Raw genomic sequence first — 21,195 nt, 5'->3', positions numbered from 1 at the left:
TAGCCTACTCAGGTAGTAAAGTGGTACCATGTCGGGTTGGCCGATATTACAATAACATTGTCTATCGACAATGATTGACAGCCATCGTCGATGGCCTGTCTCTTATACACATCTAGATGTGTATAAGAGACAGGCATTCTGTGCTCAGTCATGAATGTGGATATCAGAAAGATACACCATTATATTTAGTGATCACACGGGAGAAAATCTCTTCACGTCTCTCTCCGATTGGTCAATGGGCGATACGGTCTTGGGTCTGCGCACTTTTCTACGGAACTACCCGATTCATGTGGATGACCTATTTAGACATCCAAACGGCAAATATTGCCTAAAAGTGATGAGTTTGCAACCCTGCAACTGTATAACAAGGGCTTTGCAACACACTGCTGTTGTTCATATCTTCCTGTATCTGTCACACAGGACTAGAAACATTGTGAAATGATTGAGAAAGTTCACCGTGTCAAAAAAAAGAATGGGACCACTGCCTTGAAAAGCTCTCAGATTCTACTGAGTAAAAAAAGTCATTGATAACGTCATTCACGTACTTGGAGACGTTTCCCACCACGATGGTCTTCTTTATGTAGAGCCTGGAAGCCTCATCTCCTGTAGTGTGGTAGGTCACCCTCTGTTCCCCCCCGTCTGACGACAGCACACCTGACGACGGGATGCCAAACGTGTCCTACAACAAAGGAGACAGTCATAGTATTGATGTTAGAGGGTGTATCAGAAGCCTTTTACCGCTGCAGTAATAATCATGAGGGTCATCYTATGATTGCCTTCCCAAGGGTGCGTCTCAATAATCTACAGTGCCTCCCTCTCTTCAGCTCCTTTGCCTCATCTGCATAGGTCTGAAAATACAGGATGGGTGAAAGCAATTTGCTTATACCTGACCAGGTTTTTCAGATCAGTACAGATGAAGGAAAGGAGACGGGGAGTGGAAGCCACTTCAGACTCCAGAGTCCACTCACCTTCCCTGTGTTGCGGCCCGGCCTGCGCTCCTGCCTGCCCCTGTCCTCTCTCCAGGCCCCCTCCCCGTCCCTATCCGGCCCCTCACCCAGCTGTGACAGGGACTCAGACTCCGAGGGCCCCAGGGAGTGGGCGTCCGAGCCCTGGTTGAGAGGGGAGGAYGAGCGGGAGGGTGACTCCAGGAAACGCTTGATGGCCGGGTGGTTCAGCACCGCCGGGTCGCTCTTGGATGCCTGCTGGTAAACGTAGGAAAGGAGAGGGGATGAAGTTGTAGAATTTATATTTGTTGAATACAAAGTGGGTACAAATAAGAAATTWGACTTAAAACAACCTTACCTCTTGGAGCTTGGGCACCCCAGCGTTGGCATAGTAATTGGCCACYATACAGGCTCTGAGCTTGTCCATCATTCGCCTGGCCTCATTCAGACGCTGTAACAGAGAAATGAACAGCAACACTGAAACTTTCTCCTGCAGTATAAACGTGTAATTAACTTTTCTCCTACAGTTTAAGCATGTAAGTAGCCAAGCGGCTAAGGAGTTGGACCTGTAGCCGAAAGGTGGCCGGTTTGATTCCCAGGCCGGGCCTTGGAAAAAGGGTGGAATTGACCTGGCAAATGGATGGCTGCTGGGTTCACATCCTCAAGACATTCCCCTATCGTTGGGCCCTTGAGCAAGGCCCTTAACCGCACAACATGCTCTCCATCCAGGYGCGCTGCACTGCAGCTTGACCATGCGCTCGTCTCAACTACATGTGTGATGTGTGCTGTCTGAGGGTGTTAAGGACGGAGAAGACACATTTCCATTGTTCTCTGTAACYTATGGACAATAAAGTAGTATTGTATTAGAGCTGGGAGATACGGACAAAAATTCATATCGCAATAAATGTAACTARTTTGCTCGATACCAATAAATACAACATACAATTATTKTTTTTTTATGGACAGTTACTACTTTGCATTAGCGGCAGGGGTCTAGACAATTTTCTTCCAGTGCCAAGTAAGACAACTGAGATGGTAGCCTATGACTCAAAAGGTAAGCTATTCCATCTAACATATCCAGGAAAAACATGATTGATATTTTGATGTGCAACCTGTCTAAATAGGATCCAAAACGATCACATTTATTTCTGGCTCTGCGGAGAWGAATTGTCCGACATCTTTGTGCATATTGGCCTAGGCTATACCTATTATTCACCGCCTGAGGAAGTGGGAACTCTTTAGATYGGTTGATTACTCTAAATATGATCTTGTTGCTAGATAGGCATGTAGGCTAATTGATTCATCTATCAATAAATGCAATGTCTGACAAAAACTTTCAAGCACTAGGCCTAGGCTAATTGATGTAGGCCTATTACCGACAAATGGCGTGCTCTGCTCAGCTCCGCTCCGCGGGCGTATCAAAACCATGCTACATAGCCTACTCAGGTAGTAAAGTGGTACCATGTCGGGTTGGCCGATATTACAATAACATTGTCTATCGACAATGATTGACAGCCATCGTCGATGGCGACGACACTGTGATGTGACTGACGATGGTTTAGCCTAAATGTTGAACTTACAGCATTGCAAGCGGTACCGATGAACCGAGTCTGGAACCAACGGGACCCTGAAAAGCTTGTATCCCCAAGCCATAAGACTACTAAATAGCTAACCAAATAGCTACCTGGACTATCTGCATTGACCCTTTATGCACTAACTATTTTGACTCATCACATARGCTGCTGCTACTGTTTATTATCTATCCTGTTGCCTAGTCACTTTACCCGTACCCATATGTACATATATACAATTACCTTGGAGCCTTACACATCAACTCGGTACTGGTGCCCCGTCCATATAGTAAAATGATCGTTACTCATTGTGTAATCTTTTCTATATCTCTCTCTGCATTGTTGAGAATGACCCGTAAGTAAGCATTTCACTGTTTGTAAACAACAGGTAGACTAAGAAAAATTTGATTTGAACTTGACTGAGTCTCGCAGTGCACAGCAGGGCCGCGTACAAGTGACATTGTGAGTAATTTGCCTATTCCTATTTTCTGTAGCCTATTTCAATAAATGTGCTATATAGATTTGCAAAAAAAATATTTAAAAAACAGTTTTCTCTTTGTCATAATGGGGTATTGTGTGTAGACTGAAAAGGAAAATGTTTTTTTTTTTAAATCCATTTTAGAATAAGGCTGTAACGTAACAAAATGTGGAAAAAGTGAAGGGGTCTGAATACTTTCCGAATGCACCGTATACCCTTAACCCCCCCCCAAAAAAATACACTCCTCTCTTCACCATACTGAGCAGCGCCCTAACCAAACCCTTACCCTACATCTTACCCTAAACCGGGATGGTATCCTAACCCCAATCCAAACCCCATACCGGGTTCATATCCAAATCCCAACCCTCCCCACACACTAATACAACACACTCTTTCCCTTCTTTGAGTCCACCGCTCTGTTTATTCATGTATTGTTTAGTCAAGTTTAGTTTTGACTCCTATTTCGTTTTTTCTTTAGCACTTCTATAACTGTAAAGTGACTTTGGGTCCTTGAAAAGCACTATATAAGTCCAATGTATTATTATTATTATAATTATTATTATATATCACTATGTTTTATGGGTACATAATCACGATAGGACAAAGGTTGACATCGCCCAACCCTAGAACTCAATATTAAGAGGTGAGAAATACATTTGAAGTCAGAAGTTTACATACATTTAGGTTGGAGTCATTAAAACTAGTTTTTCAACCATTCCACAAATTTTTTGTTAACAAACTATAGTTTTGGCAAGTCGGTTAGGACATCTACTTTGTGCATGACGCAAGTCATTTTTCCAACAATTGTTTACAAACAGATTATTTCATTATAATTCACTGTATCACCATTCCAGTGGGTCAGAAGTTTACATGCACTAAGTTGACTGTGCATTTAAACAGCTTGGAAAATTCCAGAAGATTATGTCAATGCTTTAGAAGCTTCTGATAGGCTAATTGACATCATTTGAGTCAATTGGAAGTGTACCTGTGGATGTATTTCAAGGCCTACCTTCAAACTCAGTGCCTCTTTGCTTGACATCATTGGAAAATCAAAAGAAATCAGCCAAGACCTCAGAAAAAAAATGGTAGACCTCCACAAGTCTTGTTCATCCTTGGGAGGAATTTCCAAATGCCTGAAGGTACCACGTTCATCTGTACAAACAATAGTACGCAAGTATAAACACCATGGGACCCACAAGCACTGTCATTCCGCTCAGGAAGAGATAGTGTTCTGTCTCCTAGAGATGAACGTACTTTCGTGCAAAAAGTGCAAATCAATCCCAGAACAACAGCAAAGGACCTTGTGAAGATGCTGGAGGAAACAGGTACAAAAGTATAGTAAACGAGTCCTATATCGACATAACCCGAAAGGCGCTCAGCAAGGAAGAAGCCACTGCTCCAAAACCGCCTAAAAAAGCAGACTACGGTTTGCAATGAAATGTCCTCTGGTCCTCTGGTCTGATGAAACAAAAATAGAACTGTTTGGTCATAATGTCCATCGTTATGTTTGGAGGAAAAAGGGGGATGCATGCCAGCCGAAGAACACCATCCCAACCGTGAAGCACGGGGATGGCAGCATCATGTTGTGGGGGTGCTTTGCTGCAGGAGGGACTGGTGCACTTCACAAAAATGATGGCGTCGTGAGGTAGGAAAATTATGTAGATTATTTGAAGCAACATCAGTCAGGAAGTTAAAGCTTGGTCACAAATGGGTCTTCCAAATGGACAATGACCCCAAGCAAACTTCCAAATGGCTTAAGGACAACAAAGTCAAGGCATTGGAGTGGCCATCACAAAGCCTGACCTCAATCCTATAGAAAATGTGTGGGCAAAACTGAAAAAGCGTGTGCGAGCAAGGAGGCCTACAAACCTGACTCAGTGACACCAGCTCTGTCAGGAGGAATGGGCCAAAATTCACCCAACTTATTGTGGGAAGCTTGTGGAAGGCTACCCGAAACGTTTGACCCAAGTTAAACAATTTAAAGGCAATGCTACCAATTACTAATTGAGTGTATGTAAACTTCTGACCCACTAGGAATGTGATGAAATAAATAAAAGCTGAAATAAATCATTCTCTTTACTATTATTCTGACATTTCACATTCTTAAAATAAAGTGGTGATCCTAACTGACCTAAGACAGGGAACTTTTACTWGGATTAAATGTCCGGAATTGTGAAAAACTGAGTTTAAATGTATTTGGCTAAGGTGTATGTAAACTTCTGACTTCAACTGTACATMATATACTCACAGAAAGCTGTGCCTCTACTCTCTCTAACTAGAACAGTGGTTGCCTTGAAAAATGTATTTTTCCCAATGCATCTCTCCCTCCTCCTCTGTGCGCACAGTGGGGAGAGGAAGTAAGAGTGGCTTGCTCACACAGCAGCCAAAACAGGGACAGGCAGATAATTTCATAGCAGGAATCGACATAATGCATAGGCTATTAATGTTGACCAAATTATGGTTGTGGGACAATCTACAGGAACGTTGGACAGCAAWATCACAGAAAATTACTGACGTAAGCAAAATACTTCGGTAAGTGAAGGTGATGTCGGTGTCAGTAATTTTTGGTTAATCATCCCAGCTCTATATTGTACATTGTAATTACACACAATTAAAGGTAATAAACATGAAAACAGAGTGTTTGTCTTTGCATGCATTTAAGGTGTTTGTTTGTACTTTTGTACCCTCATGGTTCTGATATGATTCATGTATGGTGACATGATACTCATTCAGTAGATGAGGTTAACAGTTACCTGACATGATACTTATTCAGTAGATGAGGTTAACAGTTACCTGTCCGATCACTTCGATCTCATGTTCTTTGTTCTTCATCTCCAAAGAGAACTGGTCTTTGATAATGGCCTCAATCTTCTGCACCGTAGCTTCCCTCGCTGGCAAGTTTGAAAAGAGTATGAAAACCCAGACAGAGTGAGCTAGGTCACATGTTAGCATCATCCTAAAGATACTGTGAACCAGTAATTGTCCATACAGCCTAAGTGCACAAGTACAGGAAGGCTTTAATAGTACAATAGCATGTGTTGTAGAACTTCCAGTCTTACCATTTTGTTCCACTACTTTGTGTCGCTTGTTCTCCTGAACCTGTGAGATGTCTTCATAGTCTGGGTCCTTGTCTTCAATCTTCCTCTTGATGCCTGACATGATTGACTGAGAGATAGAGACAACGGCAATGTGTAAATTCAACCGCTGTGCTCTGGAAACCATGTCCCTGTTGCTTGCTCTATGATWTATGCTAGATATATGTATCACTAACTAAAATGGAGAAGATGCTGGCAGTAAGCTTTTTATCTTGTAGCAGCAACAATTGCTGAGTTCTCAATATTATTCCAGATAATCAAATAACAACCTAGCTTGTTAGAAGTGTATTACATTTCCCTACATGGTATTTGTGCAGTTCACAAACAATAATGTATGAAATCACTGCACCTGCTAGCCTAGCATGTTAGCTAGCATAATATGTCAAAAGGGGAATAAGTGCTAACAGAAAATGAAAAACATTGCCCGTTTCCAACAACAAACCTCACAAAACATGGCATTCTATTGAATGGTTATATATATTTTTTACTTCGCTAAATTATATGTACAGTGGCTAGCTAGATGTTCTAATTTAGCATATATATAGCTAGTTAGCTAGCCAGCCATCTAACTGGAGATCTATGCAAAAATGTAGCATTAAGCATAGCTATGTAGGTGCTAAATGCTACCTAGCATAACATGGAGCAAGTCGGGTAACTCTGCTACTCGACCCTGATGTCTAGCAAGGCCTTTGAACTACAGTAACGACGTTATTAGCGAGCAGCTAGCTAGCATTGTTTCGTGGTACACCAGTGATTTGTGAAAACACTTTGCTACCAAACTTTACAATGCAGTCATCTATGGTACATTTACCCATTACGATAACATTATATTGGAATCGTTTTCCCACTCTCACAACATACCCCAATGTTCGACAATTTACCCTACCTCACGCTCGTGGTGCAGGAACTGGGAGGCGTGCTGGAGAAAGTTGCTAGCAGGCTAACTAGCTAGCTGAACGTGTGTTGTGATTGTGTTTGCAAGCAAGCCGATACGCCCGCTTCTGTAGTTTAATAATTACTTTTCTGCGGACGTTTCTATATAAAGTGAGTTTTCATTCAAAGCTAGCTATCTATGTTTGTTAATGTTTTGCTGTGTTTGTAGAATCTCGAGCTAGCCCCATGGCATTCGCATGCAAACAGTTGGGCCTTGCGATTCCTGCGATGAACCAGATGGGGGCACTAGAAAACAGAATCATAATCCAGACTGCACAGAATACAGTGACCTGCCTTACACTGTATAGTATCCGTGTAATAATTTAAGCTTCAAACTGAAGAAATAGGGAAATAATGTAACCAATGTCATAAAACACATCACACATAATCAAYAAGTTATTGAAACATCTTTACTTTTGTTGTTGGCCCTTTGCTTTCCCTCAAAAGACGCTTTACCCATTTCAAATAGTTTGTAAACACACTATACAGTGGCCAAGGGTTTCTAATGCCAAGACCATAGCCCACTTGATTTATTTGTTTATCAAATAGAAAACAATCTGGCTTGTGCCACATCTGTTTGGTACAGTAACCCTAACAATATTGTATAAATATGCCCTGAAATGACATCACCACATATAAATCCATAGGTTCATAACAGTGCATGTGGGTGAGATGAGATGTGAGAAGAATCGCAAACTGGTGCCAAATGTCTGCATCACAGACTGGATTTATTAGATCACACAGTCAGGTTAATTGTAAAGATGTCATAGATACAAATTGATCTTGATAAACCTTTGAGACACTGTTTTTATTCTCCAGTATGAAATCCATGTGGGTTTATTGCTATATAATRTGAGAAAAATGTCTGAGATTTTGATGTAATGCCTCTACATTAGAATAAAAAGAAAGGGAATTGAATCATGGGCAATAGTGGTATGCTTACCTTTAATAATCTGTAATCCCAACATGTTTCAAACTGCCGCTYTTGTCCTTGTTCCCAATAACTCCAAGGTAACCTGCCTAAATGACTATCTGTGATCTGTAATTATGAAGTGCTTCGAAAGGCTCGTCATGACATACATCAACACTATCATCCTAGACACCCTGGACCCACTCCAATTCGCACACTGCKCCAACAGATCCACAGATGACGCAATCTCTATTGCACTTCACACTGCCCTCTCCCACCTGGACAAGAGAGGAAATAACTATGTGAGAATGCTGTTCATAGACTACAGCTCAGCGTTCAACACCATAGTCCCCTCCAAGCTCATCACCAAGCTGGGGAACCTGGGACTGGACACCTCCCTCTGGAACTGGATCCTAGACTTCCTGACAGAACGGCGGTGAGGATGAGTGTAGGCAACAACACTGATGACGCGAAGGTGGTAGGCCTGATCACAGACGGTGATGAGAGCCTACAAGGAGGAGGTCAGAGACTTTGCTGTGTGCCATGGCAAGAACTTCCCCCCTCCGTCAGTAAGACCAAGGAGCTAATCGTGGACTACAGGAGAAAGAGGGGAGAGCACGCCCCTATCCACATCGCTGGGGCTGTAGTTGAGTGGGTCGAGAGCTTCAAGTTCCTTGGAGTCCACATCACTAAGGACTTAACATGATCTACACAAACCCGCACAGTCATGAAAATGACACGACAGCGCCCCTTCCCCCTCATGAGGCTGAAAAGATATGGCATGGGCCCTCAGATCCTCAAAAAGTTCTACAGCTGCACCATTGAGAGCATATTGACAGGCTGCATCACAGCTTAATATGGCAAATGCACCACCCTCGACCACAAAGCGCTATAGAAGGTGGTGCAGACAGCCCAGTACATCACTGAGGCCAAGCTCCCTGCCATCCAGGATCTCTATATCAGGCGGTGACAGAGGAAGGCGCGAGAAATGTCCAAAGACTCCAGCCTCCCAAGCCATAGATTGTCCACTCTGCTATTGTCCGGAATACAGTACCGAAGCATCGACTCTCCGGCCAACAGGCTCCGAGACAGCTTCTAGCCCCAAGCCATAAGACTGCTAAATAGCCATAGGACTACTAAATAGTAAATTAATGGTTACCCGGACTATCTACACTGACCCTATCTTGCACTGACTATATGCACACGCACACGCACACTCACATTACACTGACACTTCATACACTGACACTTCATACAACACAAACACACATACACACACACATACCAACTCAACACAAACACACATACACACACACAAACTATTTTACACTCATCATATGATGCTGCTACTCTGTTCTTTATTTMACTCTAAATATTATCTCTCCTGATGCCTAGTCACTATACCCTGCCTTCATGTACTGTATATATTTAACACTAATACCTCATACACCAGCACATTGACCTGGTATTGGTTCTCCCTGTATATAGCTCCATACATTTGTATTCTATTCCTCTTGTGTTACTATTTTTCTTTTGATTATTATTTTTTTCCTCTGCATTGTTGGGAAGGGCTCYCAACCAAGCATTTCGCGGTTCAGTCTAKACCTATTGTGTTCGGCGCATGATTTTGATTTGAACAGAATGACATTTTGCTAAATAGATAACCTTCTGTCCTGGCACCACCTCTCAAGGTTGTGTACACAGTGTATGCTAGATCTATGTTTATGTTCAGTGAAGATATATGATTGAATACCTCTTATAAAATATTGCCTTAAAAGTATTGCAGAGTACKTGTGCCTAAATATAAACTGTTACAGCACATGAAAACTACTACCGGCACCTATTTCAGTCCAAGTCAAGCACTACTTCCCACCCARACCCCACAAAAGTGAAACAGAATAGAATTTGCATACTAAAATATGGAATCGATATAGATACAATCTTTGCAGAACTGATGTATGTTTGTTGTTGATGCACCGTGGATAGTTTGTCTTGTCTACAAGATAACTGAGACCAATCTCTTAGGCCCTAAACACAGTCTGGAATTATACTATACCACTGCTCATGATCTATCCTTCCATTCCCCCTTGAAATAAAAGAGAAACCATCACCTCGCTCTGCTGCAAACATATAAACACCGTAGGAACATATCTAGGATCAGATTACCTTTAACCTATCCTAGGGGGTTATTGCAGTGAGGGTTAGGGTGGATCAGAGCCAGATGGCTCTGGGGTGGATGGGACTCAAAAACTGACCTGAGATCAGACAACTTCATAAACTCCATCATCACGCCCCCTGTTGTAGCCAACCTCCAGACTGCCAGCACAACAGATGGTTCCCCATGAGAGTAAACATCCATTCAGTGAAACAACATCTTGGTTTAGCAACATATGCGTTCACGTGTGTAGCATGTGAAATTGAAAAGAACAAACCAGAAACCCATGAATAAAGTATGAAGCCACAATAGACGTTTTCCAAAGTAGTGGAATTATTCTCCAGAATATTGGTGTTTAAGCACCCTTGTTGTTGTTCATTTGTTTTCAGATGTACAGCGCATTCAGAAAGTATTCAGACCCCTTCGCCTTTTCCATATTTTGTGACGTTACAGCCGTATTCTAAAATGGATTAAATTGTTCGTTTTTTTCTCTCATCAATCTACAAGCAATGCCCCATAATGAAAAAGCAAAAACAGGTTTTTAAAACATTATAAATGATAAAACACTGAAATATCACATTTACATAAATATTCAGACCCTTTACTCAGTACTTTGTTGAAGCACCTTTGTCAGCGATTACAGCCTTGAGTCTTCTTGGGTATGACGCTTCAAGSTTGGCACACCTGTTTTTGGGGAGTTTCTTCATTCTTCTCTGCAGATCCTCTCAAGCTATGTCAGGTTGGATGGGGAGCGTCGCTGCACAGCTATTTTCAGGTCTCTCCAGAGATGTTCGATCAGGTTCAAGTCCGGGKTCTGGCTGGGCCAGTCAAGTACATTCAGAGACTTGTCCCGAAGCCACTCCTGCGTTGTCTTGGCTGTGTGCTTAGGGTCGTTGTCCTGTTGGAAGGTGAACCTTTGCCCCAGTCTGAGGTCCTGAGCATTCTGGAGTAGGTTTTCATCATGGATCTCTCTGTATTTTGCTAATTTAATCTTTCCCTCAATCCTGACTAGTCTCCCAGTCCCTGAGGCTGAAATACATCCGCACAGCATGATGCTGCCACCTCCAGACYTGARGCTTGGCATTCAGGCCAAAGAGTTCAATCTTGGTTTCATCAGACCAGAGATTCTTGTTTCTCATGGTCTGAGAGTCTTTAGGTGTCTTTTGGCAAACTCAAAGTGGGCTGTCATGTGCCTTTTACTGACGAGTGGTTTCCATCTGGCCACTCTAGCATAAAGGCCTGATTGGTGGAGTGCTGCAGAGATGGTGGTCCTTCTGGAAGGTTCTRCTATCTTCACAGAGGAACTCTGGAGCTCTGTCAGAGTGACCATCAGGTTACTACCCTGACCAAGGCCCTCCCCAGATCTGTGCATCAACAGAATCCTGTCTCGGAGCTCTACAGACAATTCCTTTGACCTCATGGCTTGGTTTTGCTCTGACATGCACTGTCAACTTATAGAGACAGGTGTGTGCCTTTCCAAATCATGTCCAATCAATTGAATTTGGAGGCGAAAGAAACACACACCTGTTTAGGTGAGGCACTGGCTAGCAAAGTAGAACACTTAAAAAAGAAAAGGAGAGACGCACACTCTAGGAGCTCAGACGCAATAATTTAATAATCTATAACCAACGTTTCGACYGACAAGCTGTCTATACTCTGATGAAGACAGCTTGTCTGTCAAAACGTTGGTTATTAGGTTATTAAATTATTGCATCTGAGCTCCTAGAGTGTGAGGCTCGCTTTTTCTTTTTCAATCAATTGACTTTACCACAAGTGGTCTKCAGTCAAGTTGTAGAAACACCAAGACGATCAATGGAAACAGGATGCACCTGAGCTCAATTTCGAGTATCATAGGAAAAGGTCTGAATACGTATGTACATAACATATCTGTTTTTATTTGTAATACATTTGCAAAGATTTCTAAAAACCTGTTTTASCTRTGTCATTATGGGGTAATGTGTGTAGATTGATGAGGAAAAACAATTATTTATTCCATTTTAGAATAAGGCCGTTGTCACATCCTCATCTGTTTCACCTGTCTTTGTGATTTCCRCCACCCCCCTCCAGGTGTCGCCCATCTTCCCCATTATCCCCTGTGTATTTATACCTGTGTTCTCTGTTTGTCTGTTGCCAGTTCGTTTTGTTTCATCAAGCCTACCAGCGTTTTCCCCTCTGTTCCTATCACTCGATTGTTCGTTATCCTGTTTTTTTCTGCCTGCCATGACCCTGAGCCTGCCTGCTGTCCTGTACCTTTGCCTACCTATCTGGATTACTGATCCCTGCCTGCCCTTGACCTGTCTTTTGCCTGCCCCTGTTGGATTAATAAACTGTTGTTAGTTCGACGTTATCTGCATCRGGGTCTTACCTGAAACATTATAGCAGCAACGTAACACAATGTGTAAAAAGTCAAACGGTCTGAATACTTTCCAAATGCACTGTATTTTGATGTGATAAGGCATTTCCGTGTAACTTCTCCCCTAGGCCACTTCCCTTAGATGATTGACAGGTAAACACCAATGTAATAGCCTGTATAGTGTTTAATACTAGTGTAATTCCTCTGCTCCAGTCTGTAGGTAAGTGGGGGTGGTAGACAGGTAGTCAGGCATGTAYATATCTTTACATTATTCTGATCACTGTGATTATAAGACAGCATAGTTTCACATTTCCAACATGTARGGCTTGTTTTATCTACTACATTTGCACTATACCATAGTATTGCTGCCACTGATGTTTTTAAGCTATGGTATTTTATATTGTATTGCAATWTGCCATATAAGAACTGCACACCACGTTCGGTATAGAGAATAACTTTATTGATGCTTCACTTACACAAGTCAGCAATTACAGTCCGACATACTACAGCTCAGACAGTCCACGCAAATTTTCAGAAGAAACAGAAGAACCAAGGCGAAAGAGAGATTTGAATATCACATCATACATACTTTAATGTTCTGTTTCCTTAATATCAGAAAGACAGATTTTAATCCAATAGTGTCTTATTCCAGGCARAAAGGATTGCATTCTCTAGGTGGAACTAGCCCTCATCTTGTACACAAGTACTGTAGGCTATACAAATTCATCACGGCCATAGTTCAAATCCAGAGTTCCCATGAAAGCTCAGTTCAAAACATCACCTCGGGGATTTGATCTGAGCCAAATGCCTAACTCCGCATTTACATCCATCACCCTTGAGAGTCATCCAAAATAGAGCAGGCAACTTACCTGTGGCAGACTGTCAAAAACAAGCATCACTCGTCAACAACACACACAATCCCAGCATTCACCACAACAACAGGAAACAACAAGTCTCTCTCGCTCAACTATGACACAACACACCGGAATGCAGATTAAGCTAACATTTTCTTTCACTTTGATTTGTTTAGTAAAAACATAATTGAGTAACAAAACCGTTCCTTATCCTTCACCCAATAACGGAGTGCATGTTCCTCTACCCCCCTCTTTTTCTCTCCCTGTGTTGATCTTGATCTCACATATTATAGTTGTGCTATTTSTGGGGAACCACAGCAATAGCAGGCAGACCAGTATGAGGCGCTGACAGGCTCCATTCACTCSACTTACATACGTCACATGAAAGCAAATGTAATTTACTGATACAGTAATAAAAGGAAATAAAAAATCATGTTTACATTGTGATATAATAGTAAAAGTGCACAATTGGGGCTCTCGGATACAAAAAAAKKCCACCAAAAAGACACAAACCATATGCAAACAAGGATGACAGAACATTTAAATAAAAATGTGGTAAAGAGAAGGCCTCAACGTCACCGTATCACAGCAATACATCATTTCACAGCAATTCATCTCTTATTCTAACGACACCAAAAGTAAAAAGCGACTTTTACTGACCAGAATCAAGACTTAAAATTTCCACCATCACACCTGCCAATCAATCATATCCTGTGAGTTAATACACAGGTGTCAGCTCGTTAGAGCTAACGGCACACACACCTGGAGGTTTCCATGGTTACCCCGAGCTACATTGTGTACATGAGCTATACATTGTATGGGTATACAGGTGAGAGGTGCCATTGTCTATGTATGGCATAGAGTTCTATAGAATTTGCATATATGAGGCAAGGCCACTGGGTAAGCAGCACAATAGTAAACAGAATATTATGATATAAAGCTACAACTGGTTTACATATAATAAAAATCACCCAATATACCACTCACTTATTTGATATTTCATCTACTAAGGCATCTGATATCGAGTGCCAGTTCTAGGCACAAGCGGCCGCTATTGGGCCCCCAACCCATGGCAAAATGTGTAGAACTGCATGAAATTAGCTTTAGATAATGCAACATTTTCTCTCTGCAAACCAAATCTCGGTTGGGCCCCCATAATGCTAGAAAACGGCCCTGCTGATATTGACTAAATCACCCACACATCCAAATCAACTATCTAAACTCTATGTAGCAACAAGCACACCACCAAGCACAAGGTATAACATCAGTACAAATATCCAACCGTAAAAAAGAACAAATATAATTTAATAAATTGAACAACAAAAAATCAGTGTGTGTGTGTGTGTGTGTGTGTACAGCAAAGATTAAAGGGAATTATGATGACAGTGTCAGTGACAAGCGGTAGATTATGAGAAGAGGAAAGAGATGATATGGAAAGATTAAGTAAGGGAACCTCTAACAGGAAAAGGATATAGGAGAAACACAGAATCAGAGTTCAGACCACAGCAGGAGGTAGCTTCCTAAAATGAATGTCATTTGAAATTAGTGGCAATGAGACAAAAGAAGACAATGAAAATAAGACGTTTCGTTCTATTTGGACATGTTTTTTTGGATAAGCATAGGCCAGCTTGTTTTGTTTTATACCAAACAATCACTGCTTAGCGACATAGAAAATTGAAGTCATGGAACCACATTCCTACCCTCTGGCTTCCAGGTGCTTGATACATTCCTTGATACTGTTCCAATTTCCATGATACTATCAAGTGGTTACGAAGAAAGAGGAGGCCATTTTAAGACTGTTGGAATGCATACTGCCTTTTAAAACTGGGTTCTAAGAATTACTGTATCACCCCTTGTCAATCAGTGGCAGATTCCTATGAATTTCTCTCAAGTCCAAATCAAAGCTTTCCTGTTCACTATCACAATTCACAATCTGTCAGTACTTGTCCACCTGAACACTTGAAGATTATGGAGATCATCTCTAAAAGCAACACTTTGTTTCATCCACTATCACGACTCCCTATCAGTCCATCAAAGATAGTCTCTATCTGTCCATTAAAGAGCACAATCTCTGGTTCTTAGGAAGAGGAGATGAGGAGCTGCTACTGGCACAAGAATGCATGTGGCCTACACACTGATGCTAGGCATGTCTAGGGCTGTTACAGTGACCGTATTACCGCTGCACCGCCATTCACAAGTCATGACCGCAGTCAAATTCCACGTGACTGTTTAGTCACGGTAACTAGGCTTCTCCAAAACTGCGCTCTGATGCTACTGGTGGTCATTAGTAGCCTACCAAACTTGCTAACTGCCTGCTATTCAGCACTCTATTGTCCCTCTAATCACTCTGACATCAATGCAAATGTGATCGGAAAATCAAATCAAACACTTCATGAGAGCCCGTGAGCTCATGTTGCGCAACAATTCTATAGGCTATGCAATTGCGTGAGAAAACAGAGTGATGGCCTCTACTAAAAAGAGGAGGATCCCATCAGCTTTCTATAGACTAGGCCTAATATATTTARTTCTCAACTTTCTTAATATTAAGCACATTGCTTTCTTTACAACAGGAGTARAGCCTACCTGGCTGGCATGAAAATTAACCACGGGAAAAGAGTCCTCCATTCGCTATTTAAGTGCATAGATGACACATATTTTTTCCCTTGCCACTGTTCTGAGACAAGTGTATGATAATGGTTAATTCAAAATCAAAACTAATTTCACACATATATTATTTAGTATATGTACAGTAAAAATAAGATAAAAGTAATAGTCTGATAACAATATTATCACTTGWGAATGATGTATTATCACTTGTGAATGATGCCCAGCGTGCCCAGTAAGATAAGAAACAGTGCATGCCTTTTTTCTGTGACTTTTTCAAATCAGAGTCGCACACCTAATGTAGCCTAGCCCATAGGCCTATATGTTTTGATAAGGTTAGTATTACAACTCAAGTGGTCAAATAACTTCTTAGAATTAAGCACATTAATCCCCTTTCCAACCGGTGTAGAAACTAACTGGCATACATAGGCGGCTTGTGAGTTCCAAGTTTGGGGAAGATAATAAAGCATTAGAGGTGCTTTGGAGCATGCCGATTGGCAGGCGGGAGAAGGGAATTATAATTATTATATTATATTCAGCCCAAGGGCACAATGGCCAATGGCCGCAAGGCATGGATTCTTTTAGGGGGCATTACGGCCACACCAGGGGGATGCAGCCAGGAAATTCGAGGCCTGGTGCGAATATTATCAAGTGCTTGTCAAATTGTGAATGAGAGACTGATGAAGTGTGTGCAGGCTGCACAAGAAACACAGCAYAACTAATGCCTTTCATGCGACTTAAAAAAAAAAACATAATTAGAGTCACATCATGCAGCCTTAGAATGTATTAAAAATCAAAACATATAGCCCAACGTTTGAATCACAACTAAAGTTGCATATATAAATGAAGCAGTGTAGGAGGACCTGTTCCTTTCTTTAACCGCACACCCTCGGAAATCGTTTTGAGAAAATATTCTTTCTATTTTATTCCGCTATTGTATTCTTCATACTGTAAAAATAATGCCATGGAATTCTAAGCAAATCTTGTCTGCTAAATTAACTAGTGTGGCCCACAGCCATATGGCATAGTCAGATCAGGGCCGAACATAAGGACAACTCAGAGTATGCTTTTCTGTTCTTCTGAAATACAGACTACATTTTCTTCATATCATGTTTCTTTAGACCTGTCTAAAATAAATTATGGATTTATTGTGATGCGGCAGGCCATATTAAATGGATTTATTAAGACTTTWAAAAAATGTATATATTCCAAAGGTCTGCATCAGTGGCTTGTAGGCTATGAGTGGAAGCCAGGAGATGTGAAAGGTGTTTATGTTAATTAACGGTTAATTACCGTGACACCGGCAGTTATTTGCTTGAACATCACCGGCTGACAAAATGTCATGACCGCCACAACCCTAGCGCATGTCTGCCTGCTCTGATCTGATCCTGCCACTGGCTCCATGGAGGCTCTATCTAAACACAGACATAGTGGTGTCTGGAGGCATACCAGCCAGTCCGTGGTTTGGTTTTCCATTGAACAACCACCTTAACAAAGTCAACTGGCAGGCATAGATGGATCTGGAGTAGCATAGCAGGAATACCAGCAACAGAGTGTTGCTTCACGGGACAWTAAGGAAACAAGTGAAACTGAAACTGGGGTTGTGGTCTGAATTTCTAAATTAGTTGCTTCTTGAGAGGAAAAAAAGGGTTGAGAGTGTGTGCATGTCTATTTGCACCCTTTTTAGAGAGCGAGTGTCTAAAGAAAATGTTTGTGTGAGTGAATGTCTTTTAAAGCATGTTTATGTACAYGCCTGTGTGTMTGTGAGTGTGTTTGTGTGGTCAGGGCCGGTGGTGGAACTTCTCGTTGTAACGATGGATGGTGACACAGCCGTGGTAAGAGATGGGGCGAGGCATGGCCGCCACGCCGGTGATGATGCCCGTTGCCGGGTCGTAACACAGGATGGTGTCAGAGGCCTCGCCGTTCTCACCCCGCCCACCCAGGATGAAGATCTTCCCATTACACACCGACATTCCACAGCTCTCCTGGAGAGAGACAGAGAGAGAGAGAGAGAGAGAGAGAGAGAGAGAGAGATGGGGAAAGGAGAGTGAGAGAACGAGAGAGCGCGAGAGGGAAAGGAGAGAGCAACAGAGAGCGAGAGAGAGTCAGGGAAATATGCCTCACCACAGTTGACTTATCAGGGGCTTTGACAAAACAAAAACAACGTAATTTTGTGAAATCAGAAAGCTCCAGTTAACATGTAAGTTCAACATTGTGTTTGTCTTCATAGACCATTGTTATGTGCAAACCTCATAGCAGCTCTGAAGTCGAAATGAAACAGAATCTCCAGTGTCTCTGTGCCATAAATGACATCCTTACCTGCTTGCTGAAGGTGTGCACCACGTGCATCCAGTAGTCCTCTGCGGGGTCGTAGCAGAAGATAGACTTGGTTAGACCACCTGACACGTAGATCAGGTTGTTCAGGGAGACCGCCGTGATGCAGCGCTTAGCGATGGGGATGCTTGCCCTTAGCGCCCAGGTGTCTGCCTCTGGATCGTAGCACTGGACCTAGAGAGATCACGTGGATTGAGTGATTCATGTTTGATTGATTATTTTTTGCTTTGAAAAAAAGTGTGGTATGAAACATAGCTTTGAAAGGATAATTGGACTCAGAACATAATGCATGAAAACCTTATGAAGTACAGCATTTATTGTCTACTGTATGTGCATCTGAGTGAAACACTAATAAACAGATTTTTACACTGCTCTTTCCATGACTTAGACTGACCAGGTGATCCCTTATTGATGTCACCTGTTTTATCCACTTCAATCAGTGTAGATGAAGGGGAGGAGACYGGTTAAAGAAGGATCTTGAAGCCTTGAGAGAATTGAGACATGGATTGTGRATGTGTGCCATTCAGAGGGTGAATGGGCAAGACAAAAGATTTAAGCYCCTTTGAACGGGGTATGGTAGTAYGTGCCAMGCGCACCGCTTTGKGTGTGTCYCTGCTGGGCTTTTAACGCRCGACTGTTTCCCGTGTGTATCAAGAARGGTKATAARASCCTGATGAAGACAGCTTGTGTGTCGAAASGRCGGTTATTCAATTATTGCATCTGAGCTCCTGGAGCGTGCGGCTCTCCTTTCCCTTTTCACGTATATCAAGAACGGTCAACAACCCGAAGGGCATCCAGCCAATMTGARACAACTGTGAGAAGCATCGGAGTCAACATGGGKCAGCATCCCTGTGGYKCGCTTTCYACACCTTGTAGTCCATGCGGACAAATTGAGGCTGTTCTGAGGGCAAACGGGGGGTGCAACTCTATATTAGGAAGGTGTTCCAAATGTTTTGTACACTCAGTGTAAATCCCTGGGTTAATATAAATGCTATAAAAATAAAGAGAGTCGCACACTCTATATATACACTCCCAGTCATTTATTGGGTAAATCACCAACGTTTCGGCATCACTGTGCCTTCTTGAAGAGTGCACGACTCTCTTTATTGTTGTAGCTTATAATTTATTCGCTGTTAGACAGCACCTCAACATAAAATACTTTTCTCTGGGTGTGCGCCAGCTCATGTTTTTTATTTGYCTTAAATGCTGAAATATTTCTGTCAGTTGATGTCAGTTAGCGCTGGAATTTAAGGCAAGATATGCAAATGTTGTTCTGTGGTCTGCATCTGGCCCGAGACACTGTGTAGGCTTGAGGCAAAACCCTCCATCTCTCTTACCTCCCCCTTTTCCTCCTTTCTCTCCCTTCCCCTTTTATCAATTTTAGGTGCTGCTTTTCGGGTGCCCCTGAGTCCCTTCCCTGTTTCACACCTGGTAGTTTGGTGGATGGGACTACCAGCTTTCTGTAACCTAGAGGACAACCAGTGGGTCCATCTCCTCTATACCATGTTTCTTGTAGGATGACAATGTCTGTATTTCTGATTTCTTTGGAGAAGTCCAAGTTCCTGCTCTTTAGGCCAAAGGTTGAAGTGCTTTGAGAGACTAGTCAAGGACCATATCACCTCCACCTACCGGACATACGACCACTCCATTTGCTTACCGACCCAATAGGTCCACAGACGACGCATCGACAACCACACTGCACACTGCCCTAACCATTGGACAAGAGGATACCCATGTGAGAATGCTGTTCATCGATTACAGCTCAGCATTTAACACCATAGTCCCTCCAAACTCGTCATAAGGCTCGAGCCCTGGGTCTCGACCCGCCCTGTGCAACTGGTCCTGGACTTCCTGACGGGCCGCCCCAGGTGGGTGAGGTAGGTAAACATTCCACCCGCTGATTCCTCAACACTGGGGCCCACAAGGGTGCGTTCTGAGCCCTCTCCTGTACTCCCTGTTCCCCACGACTGCGTGGCATGCACGCCTCCAACTCAATCATCAAGTTTGCGGATGACACTACAGTGGTGGCTTGATACAAACAACGACGAGACGGCCTACAGGGAGGAGGTGAGGGGCCTCGGAGTGTGGTGTGGAAAATAACTTACACTAACGTCAAAAAAAAAGGAATGATTGTGGACTAGAAACAGCAGAGGACGCACCCCCTATCCACATCGACGGTCGTAGTGGAGAAGGTGGAAGTTTTAAGTTCTCGTGTACACATACGGAAACTGAATGGTCCACCACACAGACAGCGTGTGAAGAAGGCGCACACGCCTTTCACTCAGGAGGCTGAAGAAATTCGCTTGTCACCAAACACTCACAACCTTCTACAGATGCACAATCGAGAGCATCCTGTCGGCTGTATACAGCTGGTACGGACTGCTCCAAACCGTAAGGCTCTCCAGAGGGTAGTTGAGTCTGAAACGCACCCGGGGCAAACTACCTGCTCCAGGAACCTACACCCAAGATGTCACAGGAGGCCAAAAGATCATCAAGGAAACAACACCAAGCCATGCGTTCACCCGCTATCATCCAGAAGGCGAGGTCAGTACAGGTCATCAAAGCAGGGACCGAGAGATGAAAAACAGCTTCTATTCAAGGCCATCAGACTGTTAAACAGCCACCACTAACATTAGCGCGCTGCCAATATTGATCAACTCCAGCACTTTTAAAAATGGAATTGATGGAAATTATGTAAAAATGTACCACGTAGCCACTTTAAACAATGCACTTAATATAATGTTTACATACCCTACATTAATATCTCATATGTATATACTGTACTCTATATCATCTACTGCATCTTGCCATCTTTATGTAATACATGTACACTAGTCCATTTAAACTATGCCACTTTATGTTTACATACTAAGTACTCCATCTCATATTATATTACGTACTTATACCATCTACTGGCATCTGCCATGCGTTCTGTCACCACCATGTCATTATTTTATGTAATAT

The 21,195-nt window shown here is 42.5% G+C and overlaps 2 protein-coding genes across 2 annotated transcripts in view; both read right to left on the bottom strand.

Moving 5' to 3' along the window:
- LOC111979536 (YEATS domain-containing protein 2) overlaps window positions 1-7,266 on the bottom strand; it is a 74,217-nt gene extending 66,951 nt beyond the window's left edge. The window contains 6 exon segments of the mRNA XM_070448758.1: window positions 546-679; window positions 969-1,202; window positions 1,303-1,395; window positions 5,787-5,884; window positions 6,053-6,158; window positions 6,975-7,266. Coding sequence (XP_070304859.1) covers window positions 546-679; window positions 969-1,202; window positions 1,303-1,395; window positions 5,787-5,884; window positions 6,053-6,152 — 659 coding nt within the window. The 5' untranslated portion in view covers window positions 6,153-6,158; window positions 6,975-7,266.
- Window positions 7,267-12,877: 5,611 nt separating this feature from the next.
- The window catches only part of LOC111979685 (kelch-like protein 24), a 52,278-nt gene continuing 43,960 nt past the window's right edge, over window positions 12,878-21,195 (bottom strand). Inside the window, exons 7-8 of the mRNA XM_024010317.2 lie at window positions 18,217-18,405; window positions 12,878-17,882 (exon numbers count right to left, since the gene is read on the bottom strand). Of these exons, the coding sequence (XP_023866085.1) occupies window positions 17,679-17,882; window positions 18,217-18,405 (393 nt within the window). The 3' untranslated portion in view covers window positions 12,878-17,678. The remainder of the gene's footprint in view (window positions 17,883-18,216; window positions 18,406-21,195) is intronic.

The sequence above is a fragment of the Salvelinus sp. IW2-2015 genome, linkage group LG19, assembly GCF_002910315.2.
Source record: "Salvelinus sp. IW2-2015 linkage group LG19, ASM291031v2, whole genome shotgun sequence".
NCBI classification, from domain to species: domain Eukaryota; kingdom Metazoa; phylum Chordata; class Actinopteri; order Salmoniformes; family Salmonidae; genus Salvelinus; species Salvelinus sp. IW2-2015.
The sequence above is the reverse complement of the archived record's forward strand: the minus strand, read 5'-3'. Positions and strand labels throughout refer to the sequence as shown.